This window comes from Leptonotus elevatus, chromosome 1, assembly GCF_054856555.1.
Source record: "Leptonotus elevatus isolate MCC_2025b chromosome 1, RoL_Lele_1.0, whole genome shotgun sequence".
NCBI lineage: Eukaryota > Metazoa > Chordata > Actinopteri > Syngnathiformes > Syngnathidae > Leptonotus > Leptonotus elevatus.
This window is the reverse complement of record NC_141239.1, coordinates 45,706,912-45,724,424: the sequence shown is the minus strand read 5'-3', so window position 1 is coordinate 45,724,424 and position 17,513 is coordinate 45,706,912. Positions and strand designations below refer to the sequence as shown.

The window sequence follows — 17,513 nt, the reverse complement described above, 5'->3', positions numbered from 1 at the left end:
ATTTGACAAACATGATGTGACGAGTGTCATGGTTTGCTCCTTCCCTTGCTCAGATTTGGTTAAAATGACTTCAAAGAAAAAATAATCCACAAAAACCACAGGGACCGTTCTGCATCTTTATAAGAGAGATAAACTAACCAAAATATCGTTAACCCTGGCACGTCACATCACTTTGCTCTTTTAAATATAATTCTATAATATATTTACAAGGTTCAGACAGTGATACTGTTGGTTTTACATTCACTCTTTTTGGCACTCATTGTTTTGACCCCTCATAAAAATGCAACATTGCTCCGGCAGAACCTCCAAAGTCGAACACAAATTTGCTCAAATCTTGTCAAAAGTTCTTCTTAATAATTAATCCATTCATCTATGTGATGACACTGACAATGTTATTGTTTTCTCACAATTATCAGCAACATTCATTTAATCACTGTTGAGCTCATTTTACAACAGGCCTGCAGGGTACTGATGTGGTCCATGTTGGTGACCCCTGACTTAGAGCCTGTACATCAACTTTGCAGTCGGCGTTTTAAGCAAAAATGTGAACATTTCCAACCGTCAAATACAAAGAGAAGTTAAAGGGGAAGTCAACCATCAACATTTCTTGACAATAATATGTTATATGTGACCTCACGAGTCTAAACGTGACATTTTGATTAATAAAACTGTTGTGGAATAAGAGTTATGCAGCAAAATCCAGCTGTTTTTATCCATCTCAGGGGGCGGCCATTTTGCCACTTGATGTCGATTGAAGATGACATCAATGTTGCTCAGAGCTCAGGCAATGACCAATCGCAGCTCACCTGTTTTCTGAAGCTGAGCTGCGATTGGTCGTTACCTGAGACATGAGCAACTGTGACGTCATTGTCACTTGAGAGCAAAGTGGCAAAATGACCGCCCCATGAAATGGATAAAAACAGCTGGATTTTGCTGCATAACTCATATTCCGCAAATGTAATATTAATATTAATCAGAATGTCATGTTTAGACTAGTGAGGCTGCATAGAATATAATATTGTCAACAATTTCCCCTTTAACAGCTGTATGATAAAAGTAAAAATTTAATTAAATAACTCACTATTTATATGTACAATGTACTATTGTATTTTGCAGTTAGATGCTTCTACTTGAGGTTCTATGGTTATCAACACACCCTTTACCATCATTTGTGACACACACAAAAAAATCATTAATTTTTCCACGAGATTTGCTGAAGTCATGCGTGAGGTCCATCATAACAGTTTCAACTCCAACTTCTGTTTGAAAAGCAGAATATTTTGGTTGACCTCCAAATTTGGCTTGTTGGGCTTTGGAGGTTGCACTCACATGAGGAGCATTGGAGCTTAAAATAAAAATACAAAACAAAAACACAAAGAACACTAAACAGAAGCTGTCGGCCACAGATGAGCAATACTGCTTAATGCGGAATTAATATGGTCAATAATTGATTTATTTTGTAGAGTAACGGGTGAGCAGGGGCCTGTGACTAAACTTGGGTGAACATGTCGACAAACGAGCCTTCAGAGCCACATTCACACCTACAAACAATTTAGTCTTCAGTGAGCCTGACATGCACGTTTTTGGAATGTGGGAGGAAGTCACATAAGCACAGAGAGAACAAATTCCGCACAGGAAGGCTAAAGTCGGGGTTCGAACCTCAAAATCCCAAACTGTGAGGCATGCATGCTAACACGCATGTTAATTTATTTACTTGAATTTATATTTGGTTAGCCTCTCAGTTGAAAACACTAAAGTACGACAAACTGATGGAAAAGCAGATAGAAACAACCTTTTGAGAGTCATCTTCATCTTTTAGTTAATTGTTGCCCTCTGTGACCAAAATAGCAAAATTTTACCTTAATGATAACTGTCTCCAAATTATTTATATATTTTTTTGTAAAGGTGCATTCAAGGACCATCGGTACTCCAGCTACTGTACCTAAAAAAAAGTGACATAGTAGTAAATGAAAGCACGCCAGTATGCTGAAACCGATTTCACAGTGAAACACTCCAAAAGGACGACCACTGAAGAGTCGGGGCCAAAGTTCACCAACATCCCCAAATTCTTCTCTCATCCTGATTGGAGAATGGAAAGATATGTAATGCTACATCGTTTCCTTCAAATGGGAGAAGGCCACCCTCTCCTGGGTGCTGCCAGTATTACATGTTTGTCTAGAATCGCGAGTATCGAACCATGTGAGGACATTCAAACGCCGGTAGTGTTAGCGTGTAAATTGAGCGTGGCGAAACCGCTTCCTGGAGGGGCCGTGAAGCTGTAAGCTGCGTACGCCACAACTGAGCCCAACATCAAGCCTGTCATGTAGGAGACCGTCATCACGTTCCCTGCACCAAACAACACTTCATTACTGCACGCAAGTCAGGTATTTATACTTAACTCATTCACTGCCATAAATTCATAAAAAAAAATATTAAAAATTAGGGGTGACAGGCATGAGTTAACTCACGATGAATCGCAAATTTTACATCTGTTCTAAATGTACAAGGAAAACAATTCAAGGTTTTCATACTTTTGTTAACAAAAGTGGAAAAACTGTTAAACTAACAGAAATCGATCAAATGAATTTTCGACGTTTATAGCCGTCAATGGCAGTGAATTAATTAAAAAAAGAAGAAGAATACATAAAAAATTTGGGGCGTCAGGTGATGAAAATTTTAATCGTAATTAATCACATGACTTTACTAGTTAACTCACGATGAATCGCAAATTTTACATCTGTTCTAAATGTACAAGGAAAACAATTGAAGGTTTTCATACTCTTGTTAACAAAAGTGGAAAAAAATGTTAAACTAACAGAAATAGTTCAAATGAATTTTTGACGTTTTTAGCCGTCAATGGCAGTGAATGAGTTAATGAGACCTTAACCCTGTCTTACCTGCAAGCTCCCTCTGTTCCGGCGCCACCTTGCCAGCAGCCTGAATCATGGGCACGGACCCAAAGTAGCCGTTGGTGACGCCCATGAGCAGGGAGAAGAGACACGGCCAGGCCGGGTGGGCCAGGGTGGGGGCGTGTGCCGGGTACACGCACATGATGAAGAGAGGGATGAAGACGACTCTCAGGCAGGAGAAGAAGAGCAGGCGGCCTCCAGACCAGTCGTAGGGCAGCGCTGCCAGGATCTGAACACAAGTCAAACCCCCACCCCACCCCCCCAAAAAAATCTGTGACGGTAATATGTTCTACGCAGCCCCAATAGTCTACATATGATATTCCGGTTAATATTGTGTTAGTGGAATATAGTGGAGTTAAGCAGCAAAATCCAGCCGTTTTTATTCATCTCTGGGGGCGGCCATTTTGCCACGTGCTGTCGACTGAAGATGACATCACAATTGCTCAGGACACAGGCAACGACCAATCACAGCTCACCTGTTTTCTGAAGCTGAGCTGTGGTTGGTTGCTACCTGAGCCCTGAGCAACTGTGATGTCATCTTCAGTCGACAGCAAGTGGCAAAATGGCCGCCCCCAGAGATGAATAAAAACGGCTGGATTTGGACTAGTGAGGTCACATGTAACATATTATTGTCAAGAAATGTTTAACGTTGACTTCCGATTTAAATAAGCTTCTTTTGGTTCGTTGGCACAACCCACAATGTAAAATAGTCATTATCATCCCAAAACAAAAGACAATTTGTAAATCTAATGTGAGGTTCTTCACGAGAGGCTCCTCACCTTGCCAACAAAGTCAGACATGTTGAAGGTGGCCATGATGAGGATGGGCAGCCACTCCCCTAAGGTCTGGTTCCTCATCTCAGACTCGAGGCCGGGGAACAGGCACAGGGTGATGCTGTAGGTCACCGCTATGGACAGCATGTAGGCCCAGATCACACGGGACACCACGTAGCGGTGCAAAATCAGATCTGTCCAGAGAGGACGCACGTGAACGAGAATTAACGCCTAATATGAAACGAGTTCAGTACACATCCGAGGAAAAAAATCAATGAATTTACCGCGAACACCAGGCCAGGTTTTTCTGATCTTGATTTTTGGGGCGTCGAATCGCACGTATGTCCCACCAACATAGTCCTCAATGCCGTCTTCGGTTGTGGGGGGCCCCATTCCACCATTCCCCTGAGCAGGAACCAAAAATAACACTTTCTATCATTAACATAGTTTATCAAAAAGCAGCTTATCTATATTACTTCTTTTTATTCACACAACATACTTAAGAATAAATAGCATTTTGGAGAATAAAACGTTAAAATTGTGACGTTGCAAATAGTCACTATCATACGGAAGCGTATTGCATTCACTTGACTATTTTTTGGGGGGAGCTTTGTTTTTTTTGAGTATTTTTTTTCTGTAAAACAAAATCCTGTTTTTCAAAAAAATATATATCTGTTTTTCTGAGTAATTTTTCCTTGTTTTATAAAAATAATTATTTTTCTGTTTTTTTGAATATCTTTTTTCAGCCTGTTTTTCTGGAAAAAAAATTGTCAGAAAAAAAAAATCAGTAAAACCGAAAAAAAGATTCAGAAAAACAGACAATTAAAAAAAATACTGAAAAAAACAAAGCTCTCCCCAAAAATTTGTCAGAAAAACAGGAGCTGTGAATGCAATACGCTTCCGTCCTATAACATGAAAAGAATGAGTACAAATTTGTAATTGTTTCCTTTTCACACAAAAAGTAAAATACAAGTAATACTTCACATTTTTAAGAGTTTTCTGTGCATGAGGCCTACTATTTTGTCCTCTTTGAAGGACACTATTTACTGACACAAAACTGGAGGACGCACATCTCACAGTTCATGTATTTATTCTCTTCCTTTCATTAAAGCGACACCACATTGGCTGCATGACTTCAGCTTATTACGGCTACAGCTATTAGCGGATCACTGTTGAGTGACTGCAGGTTGATGACACACACATACACATGCACGCACACACGCATCCATTAGTTGATTATAGGGTCTCAGGAGCCAGAAGGAAACACTCTTCCTGATTATAGTCGTAAAGTGAAATACTGCCTTGGTTTCCCCTAGCAACCAGCACAAAGAACTCCCTGAATCACAATCCTCTGTGTCAGACAAAATTGTGATGTCCCTCTCACAAAACAGGACAAAGGTATCAGAGTATTGCTTCAACTAGGAGGACACAACCCTCGGTTGCTTTTAGAGGTGAACTGGGCTAGCAACAGGGAACGAGCAACATTTTTTCTAATCTTATTACTTCTTTTTTGCTTGTTCATTTGTTGTACATAACAAAAAAATATGACTTCAAACCGATAATGTGACATTCCATTACGAACCAGTCATGCTAGCGATGTAGCACTCGTGGCTAACATCAGCTTGCTTACAGCGCTAATGTTAGCTTAGAATTGCTAGCGCTGCTATTTTGCCAAAGCTGGATATGATTTCTCTGGTAAAAACGTAACATGAATAAGTAATTTTGAGAGTAAAGTGAGATGCTTTCACACCGCCATCGAGTACGACTTACAAATTTAACCTCCTCCGCCGTGACGTCGTGATGAACCCTGTAGCCGGTGGCGTTGCCGCGGGGGTCGTGGCCTTTGCCCTGACCTTTGCCCTGGTTGTGGCTGGTGTAGTAGCGGATGAAGCGGGAGCGGCGCACCAGCAGGTGAAGAAGGAAGCAGAGCATTTCCATGCCGATGGAGATGAGGAAGAAGATGAGCGTGTTCCTCCTCTCGTCCGGGATCAGCAGCTTGGTGAAGATGCGAGACAGGGAGATGATGACGCCGGCGGTGCCTGCACGAAGAAGAAGAAGAAGAAGAAGATTTGATTTTGAAAAAATACATTTATTTGCCGCTCTTATTTACATTATTTTCCTAACATACAGCTCGGCAAGAGCAATTAAATAAATAGATAAAAAAATACAAAAGCTTTTACATCAAAACATCACTAAAACATAGCGCCTGTTCATTCACGTCGCACAGTGCCCCGTTAACAGTCCACATGTCACAAAACCTATCCAAATCTCCTGCTCTCTTGTAAAAACTAAAATCAATAAAGAGTCTGGACTTTATCAACTTTTTACACAGAACCGTGGGATCAACTTCTGCCCCATCTTCAACTTTCCTTTTTCGTGACAACCACACACCCATCTTAGCCTGGCTCAAAACAAAGTTTAAAACCCGGCTTTCCTTCTTGATCTGACCCTTATGGTTAAAACCATAAATAAAAGAGTGCTTGTGAAAAACTACTTTACATTGATTAAAAACCCTATCAACTAAATCAAAAACAGATTGCAAACGCTCGCACTGATAGAAACAGTGAAATACTGTTTCCCTGTGTCCACAGAAGGGGCAGGTGTCCGCAACAGCTGGATTTATCGCGGATATATAGGAGTTCACGGCCACGATGCCGTGGAGGATCCGCCACTGAACATCGCCGTGTTTCTTGACCACTGGGGCCTTGTATAAGGTGCCCCAAGCTGGCTTCAGTTTATCATCTATAACTCTCCTCCATGGAGTGTCCAAGCGTCCGTTAAGTTTGTTTTTGTGTAAGGTCTTGACCATTGTTCGGTAAAAGTGTTTTCCGGACGCGGTTCCCAACGGAACTGCTGGAATGTTCTCCAGCAGGGGACCGCCACAGTCACCCAATTCTGGGAGCAGGCCGATGTGGGGGAAGCCGTCCTCCGGGTTTGGAGTTAGGGAACCACTGCCATACAGACTGAGGAGAGAGCGCTCATTTCCAGCCAGTCTTCTTTTCCAGTGGTTCAGCAGCTGGTTGACGACCCTCAAGGAATGTAGCCCCAGAATGGAGGCCAGCGGAGCGGGGTCTTCGAGACTGGGACCGGTCAGCTCCACCACTCTGCCAAGCGTTGCGACCCCTGCAGCTTGAAGGGTTTTGGACAGAGTCGCTCCCCCCCAGCTAGGGTAGTCCAGCAGGGTTCCCTGCAGGACAGGTTCTTGCATGAGCCAGTACAGTGAGTCAGCCTGCTCCGCCCGCTGTTTTTTCAGGAAGTTCCAGACTTTGAAAGCACTCCGATAAAAACAAGGCAGAGAAACTGTGTTCATGCGAGACAAGTCCATTAAAAACAAACTAAAATCCAGCCCATATAAACCCAAACGCTGCAGGATGCATCGGGCTAATGGTCTCCACAGAACATCCTTGGGGCCAGTCAGGAGCCTTTGTATAAACTGGAGTCTAAAAGCAGCGCCCCTGCTGGCCAAATGCACCAAGCCCTGCCCCCCCTCTTCTTTAGGGAGGAAAAGGACGCTCTGTGGAACCCAGTGCCTCCTGCCCCCCCAAAAGAAATCAATTAAAATGCGCTGCAACTCTTCCAGGAGAGAGGCTGGAGGGTCCAAGACCATTAGTTTGTGCCATAAGGAAGACGAAACTAAGTTGTTGACGATGAGGGTTCTGCCCCTATAAGACATTTTTGGCAGCAACCACTTCCACCGTTTTAACCTTCCCCTTACCGTCTCCAACACATTTTCCCAGTTTTTCTTTTTGTAGGTCTCATCCCCCAAAAAAATGCCCAGATATTTAAAACCCCCACTTTTCCATTCCAGTTCGCCCGGCAATTTGAGCTTGTCCTTCAGCCCCTCTCCCACCATGAGAGCCTCGCTCTTCCCCCAGTTCACTCGCGAAGATGAAATAAAACCAAACTCTTTCACAACTTTTCTTAACGTATCAATGTCCTCTTGCGACTTAGTTAAAACCACTACATCGTCGGCATAGGCAGACAGTTTGAAAGACATACAACACTGGGGGATGTACACACCGTTTAAAGTTTCCCTTAACTTGTGGAGCAGAGGCTCTATGGACAGAGAATAAAGCATCCCAGAGAGAGAGCAGCCCTGCCTCACCCCTCTCCGGACATCGAAAGGGGCACTCAGACCACCATTTATTTTAAGAACGCTCTCAATTTCACAATAAAACACCCGGATCATGGCTATAAAGTCAGGGCTGAAACCAAAGGCACCCATGGTTTGCCACAGGTACTGGTGTTCAACCCTGTCAAAAGCCTTTTCCTGGTCTATGGAAATGAGACCAGTCCCAATAGCCAAGGAATTGCAGAGTTCCAAATAGTCCCGAATTAGATTGACATTGTCGCTAATGAGCCTGCCCGGCACGCAATAGGTCTGATCAGGGTGGATGATGGACGACATCACCCCTCGCAGCCTAAGGGCCAGCGCTTTGGACAAGATCTTGTAATCAGAGCACAGCAAGGACACAGGCCTCCAGTTCTTAATGTCCTGCAGGTCTCCCTTCTTTGGTAGCAGGGTGATGATGGCCCTCCTGCAGCTCAACGGGAGTTTCCCATTTTTGATGCTGTCATTCATCACGGCAAGCAAGTCTGGTCCGACAATCGGCCAGAAGGACTTGTAAAAATCCACCGAAAGGCCGTCAATGCCAGGAGCCTTGCCACACTGCAGGCTCCCCAGGGCAGCTTCCAGCTCCTCGAGCTTCACCGGTGCCGCCAACTGGGGGGTTTGCTCCTGGCTCACCTGAGGGAGACCGCTTAAAAATGTACTGTGTGTCTCTGAATTACTTGACCACTCATTCCTATAAAGGTCTCTGTAGAAACCGGCAGCATATTTCCTAATCCCAGAAGAATCTGAGACTTCAGAACGGCTACCCGTGCGTAAGCAATGAATGATCTTCCTTTGTCCATTTTTCTTCTCAAGCCCAAAGAAAAACTGAGAGGGGGCATCCATCTGCGAGATGTTCATAAAACGCGACCTGACCAGCGCCCCCTGTGCAGACACCCCGAGCAGGCTGGCCAGCGCCGACTGTTTGGACTTGAGGGAGTCTAAAAGCCCTCTATTTCCAGTAGATGCAGCTAAAGACTGTAACTCCTCTACCTGTCTCTCCAGACCCCTTACAGTCCGGGTTAACTCACCCGTGGCAAAGCGAGTGAAATTCTGGCACAGTTGTCTGGTCTGAATTTTTCCGTAATCCCACCATTGCTGGATGGTGGGAAAATTGGGTCTGCTCTCTCTGTGGGATAACCAAAAAAACTTAAAAGCTGTTTTAAAAGCCTGATTATTCAAAAGAGCTGTGTTAAAATGCCAATAGGCGCTTCGTAAGCGAATGTTCTGAATAAAAACGGAACAAGACACAAGAAAATGATCGCTAAAACCAACAGGCCGAATCGAGCACCTTTTAAAAATATTTAAAAGGTGACTAAAACAGTAAAAGCGATCAAGTCTGGCGAGGGATAAATAATTCTCATAGCTATGGCTCCATGTGTACTGTCGTGTGTCATGATGAAAAACTCTCCATAGGTCAGACAGCTCGTGGTCTTTAATGAGCTGTCTGAGTCTGTGAGACGACCCAGGGTGTGGCTCAGGATGATTCCTGTCCAGAGCGGGATTTTCAGTGCAATTAAAATCACCGCCTAAAAACACGAAATCACCACGACACGCTTTAAGAGCATCACCTAACTTATCCAAAAACGTGATCCTCTCCACCCCTCTGGTTGGAGCATAGGCATTTAAAAATACTAACTTAACATTTTCATAGAAAGCTATAACTTTTAGTAAAAAACCTGGAATAATTTCTTCTACACTAAAATAAGCCGGCAAAAAATTCTGAGCTAATAAAATACCAACTCCACCACTGGCACTGGAACCATGGCTCAGAATTACCTCCCCCTTAAAATCTATTTTCCATTCACAGACATTGTTGTCAGTGCTGTGCGTTTCTTGAAGAAACAACACATTCAGTCCATTCAATTCCATCATCTTAAAAAGAGCAGCTCTTTTGAAATCAGCCCGGGCACCATTCACGTTCAGAGTTCCCATATTAAAATCACACATTAATGGGAAAATAAATAGCGACCCATTAGGACAACACAGCAATGACAAAAAAAACAATAAAAGGAGATTAATCTCCAATTTCATCAATGTGCAATTCATCTTTGGCTTTCGCTATGCTCTTTCTGAGCCGATAAATTTCTTGGTCGGTGAGCACTTCCCCGAGCCTTCGTGAAAGAGGCTTTGCGGACTTAATAAAAAGCTTGAGATCGGGAAAATGCTCGGATACGGCGGTTTGCCGTACCCCTTTTGTATCTTCAAGAAACCTCTTAATCATTTCGACAGAGTAGGGTACATCGTTGTCATCCTGTGTAAAATCACATTCACTTTCAGTCGTTTTTCTATTTTTAACAATACCTTTCACAAGAACATTAAGTTTTCTCTTTTGCGACACTTTCAGTGTGTCATCATCAGACATTGCCTCATCGCCCACATCAGCCATGTTTTCATTCACAAAAAACATTTTCACACGGTCGTAGAATGACGGCGTTTGCTCCCCTTTTTTCTTTTATCGATTCCTGTAATACGTTATCGGTTTGTGGCAGTGGCGGCCCACCGCCGGCTCCTGTCGACCCCTCCGCGGCCCCGCCCACCACCGGCACCGTATCAACCGAATCCGCCAACCCCGCCGTCACCGGGGCGACCGGAGCCGACGGACCGGCCAACACCGGAGCCGACGGACCGGCCAACACCGGAGCCGACGGACCGGCCAACACCGGAGCCGACGGCGCCGCCGAATCCACCGGCTCCGTGGGCTGCGGCGCCCCTTCGGCCACCGCCGCATCCCCGGGTGGGGGGGCGCTCCCCCCGGAGCGGACGCCCTCCGCTCCGGACAGGAGCGAACTAGGTGCCCCTCCGCACCGCACCCAAAACACTTCATGTGTTCAGTAGAAACAAACACCATATACGGAAAATTATCAACTTTAAAAGTGCATGTCAGGTTCAGCTCGCCCGTCGTGTCTTTAAGCACCATGTGCACCTGTCTCCGGTGACACACAACATGCTTAAGCTGCGGTGACTTGCAGCCCAAAGACACCATTTTTATCGGTGAAACGAGTTGACCAAATCTCGACAGTTCTTTAGCGAGCACCTCGTTTTTAATAAACGGCGGAGCATTCGAGATTGTTACCTTTCTTGCAGGGCTCACGAGGGGGAGAACGGGAGTGAAGGTGTCGCCAATCACAACACCGCTCTCAACCACCTGTCCCACCTTGTTAGTGTCATCAAGGAAGATAACGATCGCTCCATTCATTCGGGACGCAGATTTAATACTATTGTATCCCACCACCTTCCCCACGGCCATTCCTGCCTCCTCCACCGAGCAGCCCACTGCCGGCAACAGCTTAACTGCGTGCCGGCGAGTGAGACGCTCAAACTCGGCAGCGGGCGTTTCCGCCACCGGCATGTTGCCTACCGGCGACGCCGGTCCACCACCGAAAACCCCCCACCAACACTAACCACTAAGTTTTACAAAAATAACTACAAGATAAAGAAAAAAACTATTACACATACTATCAAAAAAAGATGAAAAAAGCACCAAAAAACGCTCAAACTTCCGCACTTCTCTCTCTCTCTATCCCTCCCACTCCTCACAGAAGAAGAAGAAGAAGAAGAAGAAGAAGAAGAAGGAGGAGGAGGAGCTTTAGATGTGTTAAGACACTTTAGAGAGGAAGGAAGCTAGAAGATGGTGGTCAAAGGAGCACGATGATATTTTTGTACTCACTCTCTCCGGTCATCACCCCCTGTGTGTACCTCTTGGGCAGCATCCCCATGTAACCATAGAAACTGGACTGCTGCACTGGAAAGGGATGAGGGAGTGGTTAGTGGTGTAAACAGTCAACCAGTGGTGGTTCCTGGCCTACAGCGGGGGACGTAACCGACTTCATCCACTGCCAATGGCTAACATGTTGTAATTATAGAAAGCATCCAAACTGTACAAAAATGTATGAAATTAGTTTGTAAATGCTAGTGAGTGCTTCGGACAAGATTTAGGCCAAGGGGAAAGGTCAACGCATGAAACACGAGGATTCAGTGGACTATCATCAAGCATGTTTCTTAATTAATCATCAACATGATTTCATATTCATTAGCAGCCATCTAGTGTGTGTGTTGTGACTTTTCGCCCTTCTGGAATCATGCAGCCGATGGGATGATGGATTTTTTGTGAACTACTTTTACAATCATAAGATATAGATGTATGCAGGAATGAATGGTTAGATTCGGGGCCTGCAACCTGCGGCTCTGGGGCCACACGTGGATCTGTCAATCATCTGTTGTGGCTCTGTGAATTTGGAAAAGGAATAACAACAAATGGTTTCTTTTATAGTACTTCCTTCATTTTTCAGAGTTAAATTTGATTTTGGTGCTCTGGTAACATTCCAAACAAACATGCCTCATATGGCAACTTGCAATCGTGTGTGAAAATGAAAGTGACATGTACAGCCCTGAACCTCACGTGAGGTTCATCAGCAAAAATAACATTAACCAGGTAAGATAAATGTTATTTTTAATTGCATTATATTTGACATTTTTTACGTGAAATGGTCTGTTAACTTAAGTTGACAGTCGATGGCATTCTCTACACGCAATGAAGTGATGATGAAAGACAGAAGGTTATTTAATTTATTTTATTATTTTTTAGGATTATTTGATTGCCATTCTTGAAAGGTGCTACTGCCAACTTGCTGGTGTAAAAATCCTAAAATCCTAATTGCACTGTTGCAGGACAAAGTGCATTCTATTCTATTCTATTCTATTCTTTTGTTGGCTGGCTGCTTTGCTTACCTGTACACCCAAAGGCAACTACTCCCACGGAGACCAGGTTGATAATATAAGCTTGGCTTGTAGTGAACTTTGCCAACCACACATCAAATACGCTGACAAATACCAGAGGCCCCAATGCTAAGATGTAGCCTGCACAAAGAACAAAATAAAACACATCACACAAAGGTCAAGATCATCATCGTCCAGTGAAGAACCTCCACTTCAATCTGGACTTTATTAATGTCAGTGTTGAGCACTCTTGACTGGATGTTTCCTCAAGGATTCAAGTGGATCTCATTTATGCTGCAGAGAACACTGCAGGACAAGATTACTATGATGCAAAATGGAGTTTTAATTCATTAACTGCCATTAATTCATAAAAAAAAAAAAAAGATTATTAAAAATGAGGGGCAAGAGGCGATACATTTTTTTAAAATTGTAATTAATCGCATGACTTCACTAGTTAACTCACGGTTAATCACACATTTTATATCTGTTCTAAATGTACAATAAAAAATTCTAGGTTTTTATACTCCTGTTAACAAAAATGGGGAAAAAATGTTAAACTAATAGAAATAGTTCAAATTAATTGTTGACGTTTATAGCCATCAACGGCAGTGAATGAAGAAATAAATAAAAAAGAAAGAAAATATTATTAAAAATTCGGGGCGTCAGGCGATTAATTAAGTTTTTAATCGTAATTAATCGCATGACTTCAGTAGTTAACTCGCGATTGATTACAAATTTCATATCTGTTCTAAATGTACAATAACAAATTCTAGGTTTTCATACTCTTGTTAACAAAAGTGGGGAAAAAACCTAATAGAAATAGTACAAATGAATTTTTGACGTTAGCGCCGTCAATGGCAGTGAATGAGTTAATAGAATGTTTTGATCAGATTCAACATTCGTTTAATACAGTATACAAAAAAACCCACTGTGCAGTTTAAATAGCTCATCTCATCTAACATTACAATGGGACATCTAATTAGACTTTGTTCATTTTAAACAATAAATGTAAATGACGATGCGATTGGAATAGTTTTAAGTGCAACTGTAGTAGTGAATCTTCACTTTAGTTGCTGGCAGCAAGAGGACTCCCAAATGTGCCCATTTTACCTTCACTGCCTCCAAGTGTCTTTAGTGTAAGGGAGACGTTGCGACAATTTGTCTGTAGGTGAACGTGTGACTCACCCACAGTGATTCTGGTGTGCAAACTGAGCCTCTCCACCAGCGCGTTGTTGAGGAGGACGGCCAAAAGAGCCACCAGGATGTACGTCAGGCTCAGGTCAAACACGATGGACGTCCCTGGAACAGGCAGTTATATCATAAAATGCTTTCGTGACACTCTTAAAAGTTGCATGACATTCATATTGATGTGTGTTTGTACCAGGGTTATTATAGTTTTGGAATTTTCATTTTAGTTAGTTTTTATTTCGTTTTAATTTTTTTTTTGTTTTAATTAGTTTTCAGGGTGGTTCTGTTAATTTTTTAGTTATGTAAAAAAAATGCTTAGTTTTAGTTTAGTTTGAGTTAGTTTCAGTATTAGTTTTCGTATTTTTATTTTTTTTATGTGTATTACTATTGCGCAGAGGTGGCAAATCCAGGTCCAGAACCCTGCCACAGTTAGGCTTTAACCATTTATGCTAGCTAGCTAGCTAGCTCCCTAGCAGGTAAACGAGCGCCATGGGAGCTAGCCAGGGAACTGGTTAGCTAGCTAGCACCTGGGGTTAAAGCCAAACTGTGGCAGGGTTTTTACTTTCTGGACCTGGATTTGCCACCTCTGCTTGTGCGCAAAATTTTATAAACACCATGGTAAAATGAGAAAAGTAACTAATTTCTTACCTAGCGTTGCATTTCGTTGTCGCCTCGGAGCGACGTCATATGAAGGTGCTTTTCTATTGGCTGCTCCTAGATGACATCACTTCTGTGTGACACTTTCAAATGTCTTTATTCCGGTGAAATAAATCTACTTAAAATCGCATTTAAATTCATCCCCAAAGGTTCATGCATTAAATTAATTACCGAAGACTAAAACAAAGGATATTTTCGCTCTAATTATAGTTAGTTTTATTTAGTTTTGTAGACATAAAATGTAGTTTCAGTTAGTTTTAGTTTTTTAAAAAGCATTTTCGTTTATTTCGTTAACGAAATTGTTTTTTTAATTGTAGTTTTAGTTTTTTTTGGTTAGTTTCCGTTAACTGAAATAACCCTGGTCTGTACCTCTGAACTTGTGGTGAAGGTAGTCCACGTCTGTGATGAAGCTGTTGTAGGGCAGCAGGAACCCCACGCCAGCCAATAGCATTGCAAAATAGATGCCATGGTAACGGTCGTCGGGGATCGGCTCCTCAAAGTCTGAGCGCGAAGGAAGCAGACAAGGGTTATTCATAAAAAAAGAGATGAAATCACAGACAGACAGCTGACACACTACATCTTTCTTAAAGGTAACTAAAAGGAAAGATGGGCAAGGGGACAGAAAATGTTCCGTTCTTCTGTTTTTCCTTCTTGCAGTTTTACAACACACCATTTATTCGATTCCTATTTGGATCAGAACCAACTTGAACGCCTTTATTAAATCCCTCCTGTAGATGCCTTTTTATCGATGTGATTTATAACATCATTCTCTGAAAATGAAGGTGTTACAATGTTAATGAAAAACAACAACTTTTTGGCACTTCTTTTTTGGATGAAGACCAAAATTCATTTGCTGCATGGAATTCTGTTAACAAAAAACACTGATAAAAAACAGAACTTCCTTTATAAAGAATTTGTACTTTCAAAAGTCTACACACCCTGTGCACCAAGAGGCCGACAGCAACACCGAAGGTACTGCAGACATTTCTGGTAAGTACTGGCTGTTTAGTAAATGAGACTTTATTTTCTATGTCTGGGCGATGGGGTGGGTTCATTACTAGGGATGGGCGAATACAGATACCAGCTGTTTGATACCCGACCTTTTTTCAACTAAGGAATTGGTACTCGCTTCGGCAGCCAATACCAGAATCAGCTGTCCTCTTGTGGCCGTTCGATGATGAGGAAATACAAGTTGGACATTAGAAGAAAATTATTTAAATTAATTCATGTCATGCAATTAAAAGGAAAAATGTTTTATATAGGTCTTTCTTTAAAATTATCTGTCATATTTTTTTTTGGGGGGGGGGGTACTCTATGATTAAAAACTAGTAGTATCAGTACTTAGTATCAGTATCGGTGACTAGAACTCAAGAGTTGCGTAATCATACTTGTATTGGTCTTATAAAAAAGTGATTGAACATCCCTTTTAATTACATTAACCCAATTAGTTACATTAATACAATATTGTAGAATAGAGGAGCAGATTTGTAGATAGTAAATATGAATGGAGATCTTCTCAAAGACAATGTGGGCAAACCTTTTTTGCACAAGGGTCACATTTCATTTTTAAAGGGGGGAGATGGTCCAGCTCGTTTGTAGAAAAAAAGCAAACGCATGAATATATTTGGATATGAAATACTTTATTTGAATAATATAATTTATAAAGATTTGTTCTTAACTGAGCTATAATTAATGAACCCGTTGTTTAATAAAATTAATATGTTTATTTTCAGTCCTAGTTGGAGCCAGCCGATAATCGTCACTTGGGTGAACGAGATAAACCATAGAAAATGGATTGTGTACATTCAACAATGACCTCTAGCGACATTTTGTGTGTGCGCAGTCAGATAGCAGCTCACCGGGCTCAGATAGCGCCAGAACGCCTCTCTCCGGGACGTCTTTGCTGATCTCCTCCTCCTCCAGCTGGTAGGAGTCAAAACTGAAGCTCTGCACCACTCCGCTCTCTCGTCCGTCCCTCCATCCCTCTCTTCCCGCGTCCCTCCATCCGGCCCTCCACACGTCCCTCTCCTCGGGCGTCTGCGCCGGCGTGGGCCTGCGACGCTCTGCTCCCATCGCGTCCATCTTCTGCAGGCCAAGTCGGACGCTCGCTAGACACTTGTGGGAGCGGGCATGTTGCGCACAATTCCCAAGAGAGACCCTGTTCCAGCAGCGGGTGAGGCAGAGAGGCAGGAAGTCCTTGGAAGATGGAGGAGCTGCAAGGAAACCATGGGAACAAAATGTAAAGGGTGTAGAAAAGAATAGACATCTGTCATAATCAGCCAATTGAACTAAGGTGAATGCAGAAAAGTGAAAGACAAATTGTGTTATGAATTAAATATTGAGCTGCAACTTAACAGTGTGATGAGAGTATTTGTACGCTTTTTTTATTTTTACATCTTTCAGGGGAAGCAGCTTCTTTTTTCTTAATGTTTTATATGGCACATAAACACACACATTAAGCTTAACTCATTCACTGCCATTGACGGTTATAGACGTCAAAAATTCATTTGAACTATTTCTAGTAGTTTAACATTTTTTCCACATTTGCTAACAAGAGTATGAAAACCTAGAATTTTTTTGTTGTACATTTAGAACAGATACAACATTTGTGATTAATCGTGAGTTAATTGCAATTAATTACGATTTTAATTGCCCGACGCTGCTCATTTTGAATTGTAATTAATCACATGACTTCAATAGTTAACTCACAATTAATCATAAATGTTATATCTGTTCTAAATGTACTATAATTTTTCCAGGTTTTCATACTCTTGTTAACAAAAGTGAGAAAAAAATGTGAAACTAATAGAAATAGTTCAAATGAATTTTTGACGTCAATAGCCGTCAATGGCAGTGAATGAGTTAATATGGTACGTCGCTTTTGTCATGTTCGTTAAGCAACATCTTAAAGCTCTACAAAACGATTCAGTATTCAAGTTCCTTGGCCGGGTTTACCATTACAAACATTCCTTTTATTAAAGCAGACAGAAGCAACCTGAAATCAAATGCAGATAATCGAGTTTGCAGTATATTACCGGCCATTTTGCAACATAATAGAATGTGTACGCACAAGGCACCACGCCCACAGCATGCAAGCGCTATGTCAGTACGGCAGCTGGGCTCAATCTTTCACTGGCTCTGGTCAGCTGAGTAGTG

The 17,513-nt window shown here is 42.3% G+C and overlaps 1 protein-coding gene across 1 annotated transcript in view; it reads right to left on the bottom strand.

Moving 5' to 3' along the window:
* Positions 1 to 942: 942 nt before the first annotated feature.
* slc29a4a (solute carrier family 29 member 4a) overlaps positions 943 to 17,513 on the bottom strand; it is a 17,671-nt gene continuing 1,100 nt past the window's right edge. The window contains exons 2-11 of the mRNA XM_086092533.1: positions 16,217 to 16,570; positions 14,727 to 14,858; positions 13,698 to 13,811; positions 12,525 to 12,653; positions 11,464 to 11,538; positions 5,453 to 5,721; positions 3,967 to 4,087; positions 3,689 to 3,876; positions 2,898 to 3,138; positions 943 to 2,346 (exon numbers count right to left, since the gene is read on the bottom strand). Coding sequence (XP_085948659.1) covers positions 2,210 to 2,346; positions 2,898 to 3,138; positions 3,689 to 3,876; positions 3,967 to 4,087; positions 5,453 to 5,721; positions 11,464 to 11,538; positions 12,525 to 12,653; positions 13,698 to 13,811; positions 14,727 to 14,858; positions 16,217 to 16,439 — 1,629 coding nt within the window. The 5' untranslated portion in view covers positions 16,440 to 16,570 and the 3' untranslated portion in view covers positions 943 to 2,209. The remainder of the gene's footprint in view (positions 2,347 to 2,897; positions 3,139 to 3,688; positions 3,877 to 3,966; positions 4,088 to 5,452; positions 5,722 to 11,463; positions 11,539 to 12,524; positions 12,654 to 13,697; positions 13,812 to 14,726; positions 14,859 to 16,216; positions 16,571 to 17,513) is intronic.